The sequence below is a fragment of the Callithrix jacchus genome, chromosome 13 (genome assembly GCF_049354715.1).
Source record: "Callithrix jacchus isolate 240 chromosome 13, calJac240_pri, whole genome shotgun sequence".
NCBI lineage: Eukaryota > Metazoa > Chordata > Mammalia > Primates > Cebidae > Callithrix > Callithrix jacchus.
In genome coordinates, this window is record NC_133514.1 from 66,596,774 (window position 1) to 66,611,659 (window position 14,886).

At 45.6% G+C, this 14,886-nt stretch overlaps 1 protein-coding gene across 7 annotated transcripts in view; it reads left to right on the forward strand.

Moving 5' to 3' along the window:
- The first annotated feature begins 7,962 nt into the window (after window positions 1-7,962).
- The window catches only part of RMC1 (regulator of MON1-CCZ1), a 29,143-nt gene continuing 22,219 nt past the window's right edge, over window positions 7,963-14,886 (forward strand). The window contains exons 1-5 of one of the 7 annotated variants that reach the window (XM_002757119.7): window positions 7,963-8,181; window positions 8,795-8,871; window positions 12,286-12,370; window positions 13,285-13,341; window positions 14,458-14,544. In XM_002757119.7, the coding sequence (XP_002757165.1) occupies window positions 8,080-8,181; window positions 8,795-8,871; window positions 12,286-12,370; window positions 13,285-13,341; window positions 14,458-14,544 (408 nt within the window). In that variant the 5' untranslated portion in view covers window positions 7,963-8,079. Of the gene's footprint in view, window positions 8,182-8,794; window positions 8,872-10,427; window positions 10,524-12,285; window positions 12,371-13,284; window positions 13,342-14,457; window positions 14,545-14,886 lie in introns of those variants that run through there. The other 6 variants (XM_054244067.2, XM_078347892.1, XM_078347891.1 and 3 more) reach the window with 6 other exon arrangements.

Genomic DNA, 14,886 nt, shown 5'->3' on the forward strand with positions numbered 1-14,886 from the left:
GTGTGAGCCACTGTGCCCGGCCACTTTTTTAGCAGGTGTGTTAATCTGTTCTTGTGCTGCTATAAAGAAATCCCTAAGGCTGGGTGATTTATAAAGAAAAGAGGTTTAATTGGCTCGCAGTTCTATAGGCTGTACAGGAAGTGTGGTGCTAGTGAAAAGGAGCTGACATCTCACTTGGCAAGAGTTGGAGCAAAAGAGAGAACGGGGAGGAAGTACCACAAGCAGATCTCAGGAGAACTCACTTACTATCAGGAGGACAACACCCAGGGAATGGCTGTAAGCCATGCGCCAGAAATTCACCTCCATGATCCATCCAGTCACCTCCAACCACGTCCCACCTCCGGTATTGGGGATTATAATTCAACGTGAGATTCGAAGGGGATAACATCCAAACATCTTCGGGAAATAACAGATATTCCTGAAGCTGATGAAACAAGGTAACTATATAAGAGTTATGCAGTGACCATTAGGTCTAAGACCAGAAATTGGTAACAATGGCTTCTTCTGGGTCATGGCACTGACAATTGTTGGGGAAGAGGGAGAGATTTTTTTTAACTTGTTATTTTTGCATACTATTGAAATTCTTTAACTAATATGCACGCATTTCTTTCATATTACAGTATAGTATGATTTTATTTTGGAATTTTTTACTCCTTGGAGTCTGATAACTAGCTGGTCTGAGGAGCGCTGAGCTAGACAGTCTCTGGAAATGTCTTGGAGTTTAAAACTCCTGTGACCCCAGTGGAGTCACAGGCAGGGGCATAGTTCCTACTGGTAGTTCCATGGGTTTTAATGTAAAAACAGGTCTTTAGATTTTTTTTTTTGCTTAAATGTTTGCTTAAATAGTCTTCCAAGACAGCTACATGCAATTAAAAGATCAATCTTTTGAGATTGCTTAATGAGTCTTTTAAAATAAAAGTTTTGGCCAGGTGCAGTGGCTTACGCCTGTAACCCCAGACTTTGGGAGGCCAAGATGGGCTGATAACCTGAAGTTGGGAGCTCAAGACCAGTCTGACCAATGTGGAGAAACCCTGTTTCTACTAAAAAGTACGAAATTAGCCGGGCGTCATGGCACATGCCTGTAATGCCAGCTACTCAGGAGGCTGAGGAAGGAGAATCACTTGAACCTGGGAGGCAGAGGTTCTAGTGAGCCAAGATTGCACTCCAGCCTGGGCAACACGAGCAAAAATCTGCCCCCCCCCCCAAAAAAAAATACCAGTTTTTATTCTCAATAAAAATGAATTTAACTTATTTAATTTTATTTAAAAATTATTCCTAGGTCTAGCTTTGACTTTAAAAAGTGAATTTTAAATGGTGAGCATGTGAATTATTCTGATTTGTATTATAAACTTTAAAAATTTTTCTCTGAAAGTCAAATCAAGAAAGCATGCCAGTAATCAAAAGAAACCAGAACAGAGGTATAGCTTTGCATTCTTTTTTCAATTTAATATTTAAAGATGTAACCACCCAATGGGTTCACATTGCCCGCTGCCTAGACAGAGCCAATTTATCAAGACAGGGGAATTGCACTGGAGATAGAGGAATTCACACAGAGCTGGCTGTGAGGAGATAGAAGTTTTAGTATTATTCAAATCAGTCTCTCTGAGCATTTGGGGATCAGAGTTTTTAAAGATAATCTGCTACTGGGCATGGTGGTCACAAGTATAATCCCGGCACTTTGGGAGGCTGAGGCAAGCGGAATCACCTGAGATCAGGAGTTCAAGAACAGCCTGGCCAACATGGTGAAACTGTCTCTACTAAAAATATAAAAAATTAGCCAGGTGTAATGGCACATACTCAGGGTCAGATCAGGTCAGGTGGGTCAGGGCTCAGTGTGTGACCAGGGCTTAGTATGTGACGGGGTGTAATCCCAGCTACTTAGGAGACTGAGGCTGGAGAATCGCTTGAACCCAGGAGGCAGTGGTTGCAGTGAGCTGAGAATGCGCTGCTGTACTCCAGCCTGGGCAACAAAGAGAGACTCTGTCTCCAAACAAACAAACAAACAAACAAACAAAATTTGGCAGGTAGGGAATCAGGAAGTGGGGAGTGCTGATTGGTCAGGTTGGAGATGGACTCACAGGGGGGTCAAAGAGAGGTTTTCTTGCTGTCTTCTAATCCTAGATGGGATGGCAGAACTGATTGGGCCAGATTACCAGTCTGGATGGTGCCAGCCGATCTATCCAGTGCAGGGTCTACAAAATATCTCCAGCACTGATCTTAGGTTTTACAATAGTGATATTACCCCCAGAAGCAATTTGGGGAGGTTGAGACTTTTGGAGCCAGAGGCTGCATGGCCCCTAAACTATAATTTCTAATCTTGTAGATACCTTGTTAGTTCTGGAAAGGCAGACTGGACCCCAGGCAAGAAGGGGGTCTTTTCAGGAAAGGGCTATTATCAATTTTGTTTCAGAGTCAAATTATGAACTGAATTCCTTCCCAAATGCCCAGGAATGAACAAGGACAGCTTAAAGGTTAGAAGCAAGATGGAGTCAGTTAGGTCTGATCTCTTTCACTGTTTTAATTTCCTCACTTTCAATTTTTGCAAAGGCAATTTCAAAGATACAGCAGAAACCTCTGTTACATAGACAACAGAAATGAGAAAGAAAGTATCTGACTCAGTAGCAAAGAAAATCCACAGAAAGAATGTTCTGAGAACAGAAGGTAGGGATATGATAGATCATATGATCAGGCCAGGTAGGGATATGATAGAAAATTCTCATCAAATTCAAATTCTGGCCAGTCCTTTATGGTGATTTCCATAGTGATATTAGGCACTTTAAAATGTGAGTTTGGTAACACATGGAATCTTAAAGTAGAAATGTCTGTTGTCTATTTTTAAAAGGACTATTTGGAGAGTTTTGATGTTTGTCAATGAGAAGTGTTTTTTTTTTTTTTTCTTAAGTTTATGAAGAATAGGGAATCCTTTAAGGGAATGGGGCAAATGACCACACTGTTTTGATGCAGAAAACAGTTTGTAACAGAAAGAGATAGTTCATGGGGGGGGGGGATAAAGACTTTGTTCTGGACCATCAAGATTCTGCAGGGCCTGCAGTGGCTTCAAGATGCCCTAGCATCTCCTGGGCCCACACCCCCTGTCAAGATCACTGTGGTCAGGGCCTCTTGCCCATGGCCAGTGTATTAGTCTGCTTGGGTTGCTACAACAAAATACCACAGACTGGGTGAAAACATTTATTTTCTCACAGTTTTGGAGGCTCGGAAGTCCTAGATTAAGGTGCCAGCAGCGTTGCTTCCGGTGAGGCGGTTCTTCTTGGCCGGTAGGTGGCGCCTTCTTGCCGTGTCTTCACCTGGGTGGCCCCTCAGTCTGTGTGTCTAGATTCAATCTTCTCTTGTAAAGAAACCAGGGGCTTGGCGCGGTGGCTCACGCCTGTAATTCCAGCACTTTGGGAGGCCGTGGCGGGCGGATCACGAGGTCAGGGGTTCGAGATCAGCTTGACCAATATGGTAAGACCAGCCTGACCAATATGGTGAAACCCCGTCTCTACCAACAAAACAAAACAAACAAACAAAAAACAAAAATTAGCCCGGCAAGTGGTGCATTACACCTGTAATCCCAGCTACTCGGGAGCCTAAGACAGGAGAATCCCTCGAACCTGGGAGGCAGAGGTTGCACTCCTGCCTGGGCAATACAGCGAGAGTCCAACTCAAAGAAACAAAAAACCACTAGTCCTATTGGATTAGGGTCCATCATTTTACCTTAAAAACCTCTTTAAAGGCCTTATCTCCAAATAATAATGCACTTTTAAGTATTACAGGTTAGTATCTCAACATCTGAATTCTGAGAGGACACACTTCAGCCCATAACATCCGGGTAGACCTCAGTGCTGCATGTAGACTCAAGGCGAACTGCAAAACAATCAAGCCTGGCTCTTAGGACTCACTGGCCAGAGTCAGCTGAACCAAATTCTCTGGAAAGGACGAGATGCCCAGTATAAAAAAAAAAGACCATGGTCTTTTCTAAGTGTGATGCATGCACACACACACGTGTGTGCACACACACACTGCACTGCTGCCCTGTCCTTGGCAGACTCCTGTGGGGTTATGTTTAAAATATGCACTTCTGTGGAGTAGCTTGGGTTTTCTTGGAAGTCCTTTCTCTAAACTTCTACCTAAGCTGATGGCCTCCTCTTGCTTGAGCATGAGGGATGGGAGGTGCGATGTGTCAAGACTGACTCCTGTTCGCTGTGAAGCAGAGGAAGGCAGAGATAGTCGGATAGAGACGTGTGTTTCAGAAAAGTTCTCTGTTTTCGGTTCTGTTTTTGTTTTGTTTTTAAAATGGAAGAGATGAGCAAATATAAAGGCTGCTTCTAGGAGCAGGATTTGAGAAGTTCCCTATACAAGAGAAACAGTGGATGGTCAATACTGCAGGTTTTCTGAGAAGGTGAAAGATGGAATTCATTTTTTAAATTTTTTATTTTATTTTTTGAGTCGGAGTCTTGCTCTGTCACCCAGGCTGGAGTGCAGCAGTGTGATCTCTGCTCACTGCAACTTCCGCTTTCTGGGTTTAAGCAATTCTGCTTCAGCATCCCAAGTAGCTGGCATTACAGGCACCTGCCACCACACCTGGCTATTTTTTATTTATTTTTTTGTATTTTTAGTAGAGATGGGGATTCACCATGTTGGCCAGGCTGGTTTCAAACTCTTGACCTCAGGTGATCCACCCACCTCGGCTTCCCAAAGTGCTAGGATTACAGGCTTGAGCCACTGTGGCTGGCCGAAAGATGGAATTCAAAGAAGTGCTGGTAAGTCACTCTGTATTTGCAAAAAATAAAAATAAAAAAAAAGAGAGTTTGGGCCAGGCATGTGGCTCATGCCTGTAATCCCAGCACTTTGGGAGGCCAAGGTGGGCAGATCACCTGAGGTCTGGAGTTCAAGACCAGCCTGACCAGCATGGAGAAACCCTGTCCCTACTAAAAATACAAAATTAGCCAGGTGTGGTGGTAGGCACCTGTAATCCCAGCTACTTGGTAGGTTGAGGCAGGAGAATCACTTGAACCCAGGAGGCAGAGGTTGCAGTGAGCCGACATTGTGTCATTGCACTCCAGCCTGGGCAACAAGAGCAACAAGAGCGAAACTCTGTCTCAAATAAAAAATAAATAAATAAGATAAAATAAAAATAAAGAGGGTATGGCCCTGGGCAGGATGGCCATTTTCTACAGGGACAGCCTCTAGAAATGGTGGGCTGTGCAACTGCTATGAAGCCCGGTTTCCATCTGAAGACCTCGATGTTCATGGAAGTAGGGGTGAGGCAGTCTGAGGAGTGTGGAGAACGCATGAAAATGTCCTTGCAGAGAACAGGAGAGACAATTACTGGGACAGCCCATTTGAATTTCCAGCTGTGTCCTCTGTCCTGTTGTGTGACTCCTCCAGTAGCAGGTACTGGGAAAGCAGGTGGCTGAGTTCATCTAGGGCTGAGGTCCTACCCAACAAGTGTGACAAGAACAATGCAGCAAGGATATTAAAAGTAATGGCAAAAAAACCCCAAAAAACTGGAATGGGGAAAAATGAAACCAAAGCTGATGAGGAGGGAAGGGAAGAGAGGACAGGGCAGATAGACCCAGGCAGAGAGGATAGAACCATGGCAGAGCATCCTGGTGATGTTGAGGAAACATTGTGGGGAGCAGCTGAACAAGCCAGCTGCAGGGATGGCATGGTGTGGCTGGAGAGCAGGGTTCCGGAGTTAATGGTTTTTCCATATGTGACATGGGCCTGGGTGGTTGAGGCTGAGTGGAGGAGTCTTGTCACTCCTCTGATGAGTTTCAGACCAATATATCCATCTATCTAGATGTAATTTCTCCTTGGATTCATATGCTCCAAACCAAACTCTTGGGCTCAGACATCAAAACCACTCAAAAATGGCTCTCTGAAAAACAGAATTACCATATGATCCAACAATCCAACTTCTGGGTATAGACTCAAAAGAATTAGAAAGAGAATCTTGAACAGATATTTGCATAGCAGCTTTACTCACAATACCCAAAGGTGGAAACAACCCACATACTCATCAGCAAATGAATGGATAAACAAAATGCGCTATATACATAAAATGGAATATTACTCAGTCTTAATAAAGGAAGGAAATGCTGACATGTGTTGCACGGATGAACCTAAAGGATATTTTGCTAAGCAAAAGAAGCCAGACACTAATGAACAAATACTATAAAATCCACTTATATGAGATATTTAGAGTAGCCAGATTTAGAGACAGAAATCAGACTTGCAAGATAAAAAATTTCTGGAAATGTATTTCACAATAAGGTGAATATGCCTAATACAACTGAACACTTAAAAAAGGGTTAACGTGGGGCTCGACTCGGTGGCTCATGCCTGTAATCCCAGCACTTTGGGAGGTCAAGGTGGGCAGAGCACCTGAGGTCAGGAGTGGAGAGCAGCCTGGACAACTTGGTGAAACCCAGTCTCTACTAAAAATACAAAAAATTAAAAAAAAAAATTAGCTGGGTGTGGTGGCAGCTGTCTCTAATCCCAGCTACTTGGGAGGCTGAGGCAGAAGAATCACTTGAACCCTGGAGGTGGAGGTTGCAGTGAACTGAGACAGTGCCATTGCACTCCAGCCTAGGCAACGAGAGAAACTCTGTCTCAAAAAAAAAAAAAAAGGGTCAACACGGGGGCTGAGCACAGTCAGCAGGAGCATCACTTGAGACCAGGAGTTTGAGATCAACCTAAGCAACAGAGAACTCTGTCTCTACAAAACAAAATAATAATACAAAATGAGCCAGGCGTGGTGGCATGCACCTGTGGTCCCAGCTACTTGGGAGGCTGAGATGAAAGGCTGAGACTGCAGTGAGTCGTGATTGCACCATTGCACTCTAGCCTGGGCAGAGAGAGGCTCTGTCTCTGAAACAAACAAACAACAAAAAAAGAGGGGTTAACGTGGTAACTTTTTTGTTTCTTACCAAGTCAAAAGGCTTGCTGACCCACAATCGAAATTAGGTTTTCCTGTTACTATGAAGGAGTGAAGGACGTGCTATCCCAAAATACGTCCACAAATTGGTATATTGAGTTGAAAACACTGGAGAAACTGTAGTTTCAGAAAGAGCTAGATGTCCTGTCTTTTCCTACAGGGAAGAAGCCATTAAGATTCCTCTGGGAGCAGTACCCTCTCTGTACCTGGGCCAGAAAATAGCCCTTATCACCAGAGACTGGGAGTTGGGGGCTGCTATGGACCTGAATACACGAACTTCCCAAGTAACCCTTATCGTCCACTAGTTTTACAACCCTCCAGTATTTCTCTTCGTAACTCCCTTAGAAATGTATCGCTCCTAGCCAGGTGCCTTCTGTGCTGTCTTCTCAAATGCGTCATTCTTTGTCTAAAAAGTATAAAAGCATCTTGCTTTGGCCACTTCTTCAGACCTCACTCTCTTTTGAAGATCCCCATGAAAAACTAATAAAGTGTGTATGCTTTTGTCTTATCTGCCTCATGACAATTTGGTTTCTGGCTCCAGCGGAAGAGCCCGCGAAGCGCTGAGTGGGTTGGAGACGGTACCCGGCGCCCCCCGCACCTGCTCAGCGAGCCTTCGGCCCCTTCTCTCAGACGAAACTCCCAGAGGGGGGAACCCTGCCGCGGGAGGCGCTAGGGAAATTCTCCCTAGAGCAAGGTAAAACTTTTTCTAGGACGGGGACGGTCCCACGCTGGGGGACACGTTGGGGCAGGAGCGACCGAGCAGCGCACAGGAACCCGAAGCAGTTAGGATTTGCTGCCCAGCGGCCCTCGGTCCGCGCTACACCACGCGAGCTTCCGGGTCACGCCGCCGCGCTCCTCCCGCTCTCGGGAAAAGGGGAGGAGCCTCACGAGCCAGGCGGGGCGTGGTTACTGTCGGTGGGCCCCACCGCCGCCAGACTGCCCGTTTAAGTGCAGAGGGCCGCTGGTCACGTGATGGGCGGGGTGGGGGCGTGACACCAGGAAACCGAGTCCGCGCCTGGCCCAGACCCGCAGCCGCCACCGCCGCTGCCGTCGCCGCAGTCCAGGCTGGGCTCCACCGCGCGCTCCGCTCCACGCTGGCGACCGCCTCCGGGGCCTCCGCCGCCACTGCGGCGCCCGCCATGGGCGAGGAGGACTACTACCTGGAACTGTGCGAGCGGCCGGTACAATTCGAGAAGGCGAACCCTGTCAACTGCGTCTTCTTCGATGAGGCCAACAAGCAGGTCCGGCGAGCCCGCGCCTTCCTCCTCCGCGCGGCCTGCCGGGGTCTTGGACGCGCCGAGGCCGGTCCCGCGCGACCGGGCCCGAGTGTCCGCTTCTGTCCCGTCCCGTCTCAGCGCAGGAGGCGGCGCGCGCTCCTTCCCACTTGGGTGGGCTCCGCCGAGGCCAGGTGTTCTCGCAGGTGACCCGGGGGCTAGACTCCCGAGCCCTCAGCGCGGACGCAGTGACCCCGTGACCATCTAGGCTTCTTTTATTATCTTTGTCATTCGTTACTCTCACAGTCAAGGGTTTAGAGGTTGAGATTTTCATTTTCCTCGGAATTTTGTAAAGGGGGAGAAGACTGTACTTCAAGTGCATCAGCCTTAGAACTTGCAACCTGGGGGACCCGACCCGGTGTGGCACGGTGGGCCACAGTCGGAGTGGCAGCCTTTTCGTTCTCTGCTCTTGTTTTTTAAAATTCACATAAACAGCCAAATGTCTGTACCTTCATATGTGCCGTGTTACTTCAGTTGAGCCGAGGATGGGGTATAGCAGAAATAATCGCTTGCGGGTAGGCTTATGAGTTTAGATCCTTTCAGAGTTCATACTATTAACCTTGTTGCTTTTCCCTCTCAGGTTTTTGCTGTTCGATCTGGTGGAGCTACTGGTGTGGTAGTTAAAGGCCCGGATGATAGGAGTCCCATCTCATTTAGGTAACGGTATACACTTTCAGATCATTTTATCATGTAAACAGAATAGTGTTTTTCTAATTCAAAAGGTTTTTTTTATAATTTTGTCATTGGACTGCCCTAAGAGGTCTGAAGTGTGTGTGTGCTCACATGGAATCCCTGTCTATAGAGAGAGTCTTGGCGGCACATCCTAGCGTCTCTTGACAGAGTGGAATATCTGGAGCAGTTGATTTGGGAGCCAAATACTTCAGAAGTGGGGCATCTACTTCCCGGCACTGGAAATTAACAAGTCAGCGTGGTGATGTGCCCATTTCTGGTTTGTTGACAGAGGAAGGCCTTCATTTGTTTAGCCCAGGTCTTTCCACAGTGGCAGGTGGAGGAGAAACATTGTTTCTCAAGTAATAATATAAGAAAAACATGGCTTCCACTATACTTAAGGTGACTGCATGGTCCCAGTTCCCACCGTTGAACAGGTGTAATGATCAGTAGTGGCCCCTTTCAGAAGTGTCTCAATCTGGATGATAAACTCTCTGGTCACCTTAATGCTGGTGTGTACAGAAGGTGAAAGTACAATGTAGGCCCTCAATTCAGTGGTGACTTAAGAAATTTTACTGTTGGCCTGCGTTAATGGGAAACTGTCCCCCCACCCCCGATTCTTTTTTTTTTTTGTTAAGGGAACCTCCCTGTGCTCCAAAGGCTGAAGTGACAGTGGTGCAATCTCGGCTCACTGCAACCTCTGCCTCCCGAGTTGCTGGGATTACAGGCGCCTACCACCATGCCCGGCTAATTTTTGTAGTTTTTTTTTTTTTTTTTTCTTTTTTAGAGACGAGGTTTCACCATGCTAGCCAGGATGGTCTTGATCTCCTGACCTCGTCGTGATCCACCCGCCTCAGCCTCCCAAAGTGCTGGAATTACAGGTGTGAGCCACCGCACCCGGCATTTTTGTATTTTTTTGTAGAGATGGGGTTTCACCATGTTGGTCAGGCTGGTGTTGAACTCCTGACCTCAAGTGGTCCACCCACCTCGGCCTCCCAAATTACTGGGACTACAGGCGTGAGCCACGGCACCTGGCCAGGAAACTGTCTTTGAAGTAGAACGTGCATCAAGCTTTTTCTTTTATTATCATGCCTTGGGCAAACACTGCAGCCCCTGTGCTAGGCACCCGGCCTATGAGGACTTTAAATTCGTCTGGACCCTTTTGGAGAGCTCATAAATTTAGTGTGGGAGACAAATGCTATTCACTGTGATAAGTGCTGTAATAGAGCTGTGTTCAGAACGTGAGAATGCAGAAGAGATGTGCTGTTTATCTTGGGATGGCCTAGGGAAGACCTCTGCCCAGGAGTGGGAAGGCCTCAGAAGGGAAGCAGCCGTCGAGCAAGGTTTTATTTATTTTATGTTTTATTTCATTTATGTCATGATGGAGTCTCGCTCTGATGCCCATGCTGGAGTGCAGTTGCTGGATCTTGGCTCACTGCAACTTCTGCCTCTCAGGTTCAAGTGATTCTCCTGCCTCAGCCTCCCAAGTAGCTGGGATTACAGGCACCTGCCACTATGTCCTGCTAATTTTTTTGTATTTTTAGTAGAGACAGGATTTCAGCATGTTGACCAGTCTGATTTTGAACTCCTGACCTCAAGTGATCTGCCCACCTTGGCCCCCCACAGTGCTAGGATTACAGGTGTGAGCTGCTGCACCTATCCTGAGCAAGATTTTAAAGTATGGATGGGGAGCAAGCATGATGTTTTGGGGAACTCTGGGTCTGTGTAACTCAAGGTTACATGGGGTGTCTCTACAGGGAAGGGGAAATGGTGGTGGTGTGGTCTCTGGCAGGGGCCAGCTTGAACCTTACATACTCCACTATGGAGTTAGAGCTTTATCTTGTTATTGAAACTTGTCAGGTGGGGTATGGGATGATTGTGTCAGTGTTTGGAAAGATCATTCTGTTCACAGCATGGAGGCTGGCTTAGTTGGGAGCCTGTCGGAGTTAGAGATACCATGAAGAGTAGTAGTCAGATGAGCCAGGCGTGGTGAAGACCAGAGCTCTGGCGGTGTAGAGTGGCATTACATAGGTGATCAAGGGATGCCTTGGAAGATTGGTCTCTGGTAAGACTTGGGGGTTGGTTGGGTGTGGAAAAGGAGAGTGAGCTCATGATAATCTAGATTGGGGACTCTGAGAAGTTTATGGGGGGAAGGTACTGAATTTAACTTAAAAAGAGTTTTTAGGCTGGACACAGTGGCTCATGCCTGTAATCCCAGCACTTTGGGAGGCTGAGGCGGGTGGATCACCTGAGGTCAGAAGTTCGAGACCAGCCTGGCCAATATGGTGAACCCCCATCTCTACTAAAAATACAAAAATTAGCCAGATGTGGTGGCACGCACCTGTAATCCCACCTACTTGGGGGCTGCGTCTGTCTTGCCCTTTTTCTCCTCATTGGGCTGACAGCACATCTGGGTCTCAGCCCTGGGATCCCTCATAGCCACCTGGAATGGAGATTTTTGGTGAGGAGTTTCTTTTCTCGTTTCCTGATATTTCAAGTAATCACTTGAAGTGGAGAGGCGGAGGTTGCAGTGAGCCGAGATTGTGCCACTGCACTCTAGCCTGGGTGACAGAGCAAGACTCCATCTTAAAAAAAAAAAAAGAATTTTAAAAAGCAGCTTTATTGAGGCATAGTTGGCACATAATAAACTGTGCACACTTAATATTATACAATCTGAGAGTTTTGACACGTATATACCCATGAAACCATCACCACAATCAAGGAGTGAGCATGTTCAGATCTCGAAAAGTTTCCTTGAGCCCCTCTGTAATCCATCCCTTGAATTAGCTTTTCTAAAATGAATTTTTAATTTTAAAAAATTATATATTTGAATAGAGATGGGTTCTCACTGTATTGTTGAGGCTGGGAACTCCTGTGATCCTCCTGCTTCGTCCTCTCACGGTGCTGGGATTACAGGTGTAGGCCACTGTGCCCAGCCGAGTTCACTTTTTAACATCTGTCTGAGGCGGTCATGAGACACTGTAGTGGAGCTGTTCTGGTGCATCACAGGCCTGGGCATAATGAATGAGCTGTGAGATGCATGAATAGATGCTTCTTTCCAGAAGCTTTGCTGTGAGAGAGAAACAGACATGGAGAAGGCTTCTCTGCGGGTCTATAGTTGCTTACATTAGAACAATTTTCAGTTGTCTCAGGTGACACGTACATGTGATCTCAATTCTTCAATCACTTGTTACCCATAATACTGTAAGTTTTCCCAGCAAGTTGTTTCCAGTTGGATTTGGTAGTTTGAAAAGAGGTCCAATTGATGGCTTCAAAACGTAATTTTAATTTTAGGCTAGAATTTGCTGCCTCCTGAGCATAGGTCGTGTCTTTTGTCTTTTCTGTAAATGATAGTAGCTAGAATTCGTTTATTTAACTATTAACACATTCTTTCTTCTTAAGAATGGATGACAAAGGAGAAGTGAAGTGCATTAAGTTTTCCTTAGAAAATAAGATATTGGCTGTTCAGAGGACCTCAAAGACTGTGGTAAGACCTTTAAAATATAGTGCTAAAGGGCATTAGAAATACATTTGGGAGAGAGGGAATTGCAAAATTGCAGTGTTAAAGGAAACTTATTGTTTTGAAAGCTATGGCTATGTTGCATTGTATTAGAGCCTTCAGAAATGAAAAAGACATTTGAGTGGTTTAAAAAATGACTTTAGTGTGATTTTGAAATTAATTAAAACTTTTTTTTCAGCCAGTCTTTCTTTGTTGCCCAGGCAGGATTGCAGTGATGTGATCTCGGCTCACTGCAGCCTCGATCTCTCAGGCTCAAGTAATCTTCCCACCTCAGTCTCCCTTAAAATTTTTTAAAAAGTAATTTGGAACTTCCTGTGTCTTTTGTATTGCTTCAGAGCTAGCAGCATAGAGTCTGTGAGGTATATTTTTGGCTGTTTTGTGAATTAGCCTTCTCATCGCTGATTTCTGAGTGCTAGATCTGATAGGAGCTGATACTCCAAGTTGGAGCAGTCTACAGGCACTTTAGCGCTTGTCAATGTTCATCACTGTCTTTTGTAGAGTAGAGAGAAGGCCGTTAGAAACAGGCAGAATCCTCGACTGGTTTCTTCCATCAGTTTTAAGTGTTAAAGTCTTGGGGAAGCCTTTTAGTAAGTGCAGCAACACATTTCTCTGACATCCTTTTGAAAATTCGAAAGGAGTTACTAAACTCTAACTGAATATTTGTATTAACTTAAGAAGAATTGAATCGTAAACCTGATACTGTTAAGGAGGGAGATTATCCGAATTAGTCTTTTTATCTTTCCTGTGTTTGGGTTTTTTCAGTTATTTTCTGGTCACTTTTTAAGTTAATACTTATATTTTTTCTTGTCTTGTAGTATGTCACCGTAGGTTGGCAGTATGCTGCCTAATCCAAATTTGTGTGTGTGTGTTTGTTCTTTCAGGATTTTTGTAACTTTATCCCTGATAATTCCCAGCTGGAATACACACAGGAGTGCAAGGTATGGCCTCAGGCCCCTTTCTGAGCTGCTGGCGTCAGTGGTGTTGAGCTGGGTTATGTCATGAAGAGCAGGGTATTGGGGCCTTGGGCGCACAGACTTGAAGTCAGACTGTGCCTCATGCTGATTCCAAAACTGGAGTCAGGCCGGGTGTTTGCTTCGTGACATAGGACAGTTTTCTAAGTTTGAAAGCTTGTTCCTTTGGAGCGGGGAGGGTTCAACGGATAACTCGTGGTGAACACCCAGCAGCGGAAGCCCTTGGGGGCTGTCTTGCCCTTTTTCTCCTCGTTGGGCCGAAGTACATCCGGGTCTCGGCCCTGGGGTCCCTCACAGCCACCTGGAATGGAGGGTTTTGGTGAGGAGTTTCTTTTCCTTTTTCCTGATGTTTCCTTTCCTCCATTTGTTGTCTTTGTCTTGTCCTTACTTTCTTTCTTCCCCCAGGTGTTGATTCTAATCCATGTTAATTAGATTTGCTGGGTGTAGTAAACTAGGCTAGAGGGAGCTGAGCTAAAAGTGGCAGTGTGGCACCCCGGTGCTTTCTGCATCTTTGTGACTGTTTTGGTAAACGGAGTTCAGGGTGGGCTCTTCAGTGAGGAAAGGTGCATCCCCACCACTGAACTCCTCTCTGTCCTGCTGTGGCCCCGTGCGAAGAGGCCCTCAGCCCAGCCCTGCTCAGCCCTGTCTGCCCTCTGCCCTCTGCCCTCAAGCAAGTTGGGTGTGTGTCTCAGGGTCCTCATCTCATTTTGGTCAACACTTGCTAAAGACTGTAGGCCTTTGTACGTTTATAATAACAGTTTTTAGAATGTGAGTGACTAAGAATGTCAGCAGTATGGTGATTCCTGAAGGTAGAAGCTGCTATCTGAACTCTGGCCAATTACTTTCTATAAAACGCAGACTTCCCCTGTTCTGTTAGTAGAAGGAATTCAGATTCAGGTTTTTGAATGAAGAGTTATGGGCAAAAATCAGAAACATTGTATTTAAAAGAAAATTTGTTTTGTTAATTAGTAAATATTCTAATGAATTTTCATTAAAAGGTGACAAATTCCAGAGCATAAGCTTTTGAAAAGTTATATATGTTTTTTCTTATTAATTAAAAATACTTTAAAAAAATTTTCCTAGACTAAGAATGCCAACATTCTAGGATTCTGCTGGACTAGTTCTACTGAAATTGTCTTCATAACAGATCAAGGAATCGAATTTTACCAGGTATTATGTTTATCATTTATGTTTGTTGCTAAAAGTTCAGTGATAGCAGTCTGGCAGCCTTTTGAATTCAGTACTGAATTAAACATTTATTAGAGTTGAAATCTTGCTCTGCTGCCAGGCTGCAGTGCAGCGGCATCATCATGGCTCACTGTAGTCTCAAACTCCTGGGCTCAAGCAGTCCTACCGCCTCAGCCTCCTGAGTGGGTGGGGCTACAGGCATGTACCACTATGCCTGGCCAATTTTTAAATTTTTTTATAGAGACGAAGTCTCGCTATATTGCCTAGGCTGGTTTCAAACTCCTGACCTCAACTCCTGCCTTGACCTCCCAAAGTGCCAGGATT